Raw genomic sequence first — 5,522 nt, forward strand, 5'->3', positions numbered from 1 at the left:
TGTTTCGTACTTTTCAACGGCTATTTCGGGACAAGATCAAGACTTTCGAAGATATTGATTTATAATGAAGCCGCCATCCAATCATTCATCTACAACTTTCCGATGAATAGAGTAAGTTCCTGAACTTGGAGACTAGGAAGAATAGGTACAACTTGAATGATGACAATAATATTGTGCTCCAGTTAATCCATATCCGCGATGCCATACCACATAAACGACGAACGGTAAACGTTTCGACCACGGTATTTGATGACGATGATCTCTGTGATTTTGAGTGGGATGTTTATTCAGGAGCGCAGATTATAATCTATACGGAAATAATTATGAAATCGAAGGAAGTCATTGAATCTGAATGAGGAGAGATAATGGAACATAAATAACGAAATTATACACAAAAACAACTTAGTTATTGTGAGTCAAAGAACGATTTTTATTTATGTGTATATATATATTTTTTTTTTCATGGAAAGTTGATTCTTTTTGATAAATTTGACTGTTAGCAATAATTGGATCATGTATCTAATAAATATTTTCATGGGTATAAATTTCTAGTAGGTACAGTAGTATAGCTCAACCACACAGACAAACAAATTTGGAGACAATGAAAACTGAACTAACTTCACAATCATCTGACAAAAAAGAAGAAAGTCAAATCATAAAGGAAGTGGAACAAACATAATAAGCCCGCAAAAAATATCAGCGGTATTGAAAAGTTTTGAATCAAACATAAAGGAAAATGGAAAGAGAGAAGAGAAAAGATGCAAATATTCACGCCGGGCTTATCTACGATGCCGAGGATGCCTTCAAACAGATTGGATGGTCACACCATATCATTGACCAGAAAATTGGTAAATCCAATTCATCAGCAGAAGAGAATTTTCTTATGTGAAATTCACCACCTACCCCTCGAAATGCCAGGTTTATGATGAGACATTATTTTTAGATTTTGAAGAAGAACAAGACGGTGTGTTTCATGTTGGATGCTCCACAAGTATCAAGATAGGCCTAAAAGACGGACGACAGCACTCTGACTTTGGATATTATGAGAGTAGTGAGGAGACTAAAGGGGAAGCTTTCTTCAGAGCAAGACTGGTGAGATATCCTATATAATTGCAACGTTCGAAAACAATTTGACGAAATTGATGGAGCACCGAAAAATAAAAAAATAAAAATAAAAAAAAACTGCCCAGAATATTTACTCAGATGGTTTTCGGAACATTATGTACCAATTTTGAGAGATTCATCTGATGGTAATAATGCTATACTGATACTAACGGAATAGGAGATATTCTAATCAACTTCTTCGTATTGTAAAAATCAAATTGATCAATTGAACATTTCTACATTAAGAAAAATTCAATAATCTCATTGAGTTGGGAAAATGTTGCAGGTGTCAACAACGAACGCGCTGAGGAAAACACTTTGGTATTTCCCAGAAAGTAGGAAGATTCTCCAAAAAAGGACTTCGATATTATATTGTTTTGAAACAAATTGTACAAAAGAGCAAAGAGACAGAAAAAAGACGGCCCTTGAAGAAGAAGAAGCAGTATTCGAAAGAGAAACAGGAGGAATTCAGAGAAAAAGAAAAAGTGATCAAGAACTGATGGACGAGAAAAAAAAACGATTAGAAAAAGTTGCTGAGCTGAAGAAAAAATGGTTGAACTCATCTCAAACATCAACTGGATCGAGTGATGCATAGCCGATCAAGATGAAAATATGAAATATATTCAAAATTCTTGGTGAAATCAATCAAACTTATTTTTCTTTCAAACTCTATATCTCTTTCGTTAAAATTCCAATTCCTAGAATTCCTCCATTATCTATCTGTCCATATAATTGATTAGGGAAATATATTCTTCCAATTGAGTAGAGGCCAATTACATACCATGAATTCCCCCTCTATGAACCTACGTATAACATCGCGTTTCAAGACTTTTCCAGAAAACTTACGAGGATCCTTGTGAATAATCTGTTGGATTCTGACGAATAGAAGCATGGTGCGTCAATCTCCACCACATTCTATAAAACAATAACATCAAAATACTTTTCTATTCCAAATTTTTAATTTCTAAGAAATACGGAAAAAAACGTAAGGCCACGGTGTAAACTCTTGATCTAACTCGGCACTTCCTGAGTCGTTTAGTAATTTCTAAGAAATACGGAAAAAAACGTAAGGCCACGGTGTAAACTCTTGATCTAACTCAGCACTTCCTGAGTCGTTTAGTATTCGAGGAATATTAGAACAATTTCGTTGGACATATGTGAACATTTTCATTCCGAAATATTTTTCAAGACTTGCTATCTAAACGAATCAAAATAAAAATATGGTGAATCTGTCCATTAGTTTTGGATGTTCGCAAAAAAGAACATAAACAAACTAATGGTAGTTTTCCTAAAAGAAATAATCGACAGATTCAGTTGAACTTCTGCACAGATTTGCTCTGTGCTGTCACCTAATGTGCCAAAATGTCAGCTATTTCGGAGAAACTGACCACTTGAGAAAATTGACCACTAGAAGACAGCCGCTTAAAATGACCACAAAGGACGTGGCATTCAAATTTTATATTTTTTAAATACAGACCATTGTAAATGATTTGCAATATGCATTAGAGATTCGGAAAATGGACGGATTGCAAAGCTTTTTCCGGAAACTAAAACTAAATAATTTCTAAAAAAATTTGTATTCGACAAAATAGTGGACGGATTAATTTCTAATAATTATCAGTTATTTTACTGAGTAGTATCGACCAATAGCCAAAATTTTAAGTCGTTGAAAGAATTTTGAAGTACTTCATAGCCTACTTCAAATGGAAAAATGGAAAAGTAACAATATCTCGAAAACTTTGAATGGAACGATATACATATTTTCATTCGGCTCGATAGCCCTTATCATGACGAGTATTTTCAAAAAAAAAAAAACTTCATTCGGTATAGTAGTTCTCGAGATATTAGAGGGTAGAGCTTTAACTATAAAGTGGAATATCTCAGGAACTACTGGTCCGATTTCGCCCATCAACAATACCAATCATTGTTACCATTAGCCATATAATCGTACAAAATTTCAAGTTTCTATCGCAATTATTTTTTGAGTTATCGTGGTAACGAGCGATTTCATGAAAAAAATGAAAAAATGAAAAAAAACTCTGTTTCCGGTGTTGGGTCGATCAAGTTTTGATGTAATCAGATAGATATCATGGTTATACATATTCTGGGAAAAAATTATTGAAATCGATCGAGTCGTTTAGCAGATATTCACAAAAAACGATTTTTGAGAAAACGCCATATCTCAGGAACCATCCAACCGATCAAGCTGAAATTTTGCACAAATTTGTATGTCATCAAAACCTATCATGAGCCAGAATTTCAGCCCTTTCGCGGGAATAGTCTTGGAGTTATTAACATGTTTCTGGACGAACACACACACATACATACACACGCACACACATACATACGGACATCGGCTAAAAATATCAAATGTCGGCGTTTCAGACCACCCTGAGTCATATTCATGCAAAATTGGAGAATCGAAAAAAAAGTGATTACAATGCTTCCATTCGGAAGCAAAAAGAAGCAAACACAATAAAAATTAATGAACAGGTCAAGCTAAGATGATTAAAAATATACACAGTGAAAACAAAATAAGGAATGATACCGGAAATTTGAAGTTTACGGCCAAGCCACAAGTGCATATTTGATTTGTACACTTCAGCTTGTCTTTTTCATTCATACACGGAGGTCCTGTACAATCAGAGTCTCCCTGGCAAGAATCTATTATTTGAAAAATACCTTCGGCATTGAAATATTGTAGACATAACAAATGAACTAATTGATCTGTTGGTAAAGTGACAGATCCACGAATACATACCCTTGGCGTTGATTAACGTCGCGCAGATAATCAAAAGACAACAAATAATCAATGTCTTCTGCAGAGCAGTCATATTGACAGAAACCTCAATGAGGTATTGTCAACAAAATGGGAATGAACAGCTTCAGAAAACCTGCTGTTCGCCACGTTATTACGCTCCTAGTAAATTCATTATTTGAAGTTCGCTAGTGTCATTGCGATAGTGGCAAAAGTGAATGCTAAGTGATATGAATAATTGTCTGTATTTTTTCGATTATGCACAGGATGAGTTAGTCATGACAATAATAAAAAAACACAACCCAGTTCATAAATTTGGTGTTAATGGAAAATGTATTCGGCAATCATTGATATAATGTGCTGATAAAATGGGGAACGTTGATATAACTTGCTAAATGGGTTTTTTTTATCATTGATTATTGCATATCATATACATTGCAGGGATTTCATTCTGTTCCATAACCCCATTATACAGTAGAGGATGGTAGGACAAAACGGATCAGGCGGGCAAAACGGACCGTAGGGCATAATGGACCACTGATAGAAAATTAAAATTGTTTTGATTTTTTTGATAGTTGTTGCTTCCAAATGGAAACAAAAACAAAAATTCAAAATCATTTGTGGTTTGAGGTCATTAGCAAATCTGATCAAATTGCGGTTCAACAACACTTTTTGTCTATGAAACCCCTGTGACGGTTATGATCCTGAAACTCACTTTTAATGCAACACATTCAGTGGTCCGTTTAGCCCGGCGGTCCGTTTTGTCCCACCCTCCCCTATTAATTGAGAGGCGGAAAGAATGACCAATGAAAAAATAGATCCGGAAAAAATAGACAAGAAAAAATGATCCAGGAAAACATAGACCACGGAAAAGTTCATGGGAAAATGGGCATGTATACTATATTTACAGAAATTAATTTTCGTTGTTTTTTTTTGTGCCCCTGGAATTATCTTCCTCAGTGAAAAAATATAGCACTTGAATAGTAATTACCATTCAACGTTTCAAATCGTTGCAACTTAGTCAGAAAATCTTACTAAACATCATATCGTTTTTCCTTCTCCGAATGGAAGCTTTGTAATCGTTCCAATGTAAGGTTTAGATTTTTTATGTTATATCGAACTTTTATTATTTAAAAAATCCAAAAATGCCATTTTTTGACCGTATCCGTTCGTATGTGTGAATATGTGTGTGTATGTAACACGGTCTTTCTTCAATTGCTCGCTAATGAATCGATGGAATTAAATCCGTTTTTGCTTCCGAATGGAAGCATTGTAATCACTTTTTTTTCGATTCTCCAATTTTGCATGAATATGACTCAGGGTGGTCTGAAACGCCGACATTTGATATTTTTAGCCGATGTCCGTATGTATGTGTGTGCGTGTGTATGTATGTGTGTGTGTTCGTCCAGAAACATGTTAATAACTCCAAGACTATTCCCGCGAAAGGGCTGAAATTCTGGCTCATGATAGGTTTTGATGACATACAAATTTGTGCAAAATTTCAGCTTGATCGGTTGGATGGTTCCTGAGATATGGCGTTTTCTCAAAAATCGTTTTTTGTGAATATCTGCTAAACGACTCGATCGATTTCAATAATTTTTTCCCAGAATATGTATAACCATGATATCTATCTGATTACATCAAAACTTGATCGACCCAA

General features: G+C 34.8%; 1 protein-coding gene across 1 annotated transcript; it reads left to right on the forward strand.

The window, feature by feature from the left end:
• The first annotated feature begins 736 nt into the window (after window positions 1-736).
• Window positions 737-1,604, forward strand: LOC107045491 (DNA repair protein RAD52 homolog). Its single transcript, XM_015267793.1, has 3 exons — window positions 737-848; window positions 944-1,092; window positions 1,503-1,604. Exons 1-3 carry the CDS (start codon window positions 737-739, stop codon window positions 1,602-1,604), a joined length of 363 nt encoding a protein of 120 aa, XP_015123279.1.
• The last annotated feature ends 3,918 nt before the right edge of the window (window positions 1,605-5,522 follow it).

The sequence above is a fragment of the Diachasma alloeum genome, unplaced genomic scaffold (assembly GCF_001412515.2).
Source record: "Diachasma alloeum isolate Michigan unplaced genomic scaffold, Dall2.0 Dall_scaffold_00957, whole genome shotgun sequence".
NCBI classification, from domain to species: domain Eukaryota; kingdom Metazoa; phylum Arthropoda; class Insecta; order Hymenoptera; family Braconidae; genus Diachasma; species Diachasma alloeum.

Coding starts and splice junctions, on each gene's coding strand:
- LOC107045491 (XM_015267793.1), top strand. CDS start 737: ATGGAAAGAGAGAAGAGAAAAGATGCAAATATTCACGCCGGGCTTATC. Junction 849..943: donor TATCATTGACCAGAAAATTG/GTAAATCCAATT, acceptor CATTATTTTTAG/ATTTTGAAGAAGAACAAGAC. Junction 1,093..1,502: donor CTTTCTTCAGAGCAAGACTG/GTGAGATATCCT, acceptor ATTGTACAAAAG/AGCAAAGAGACAGAAAAAAG.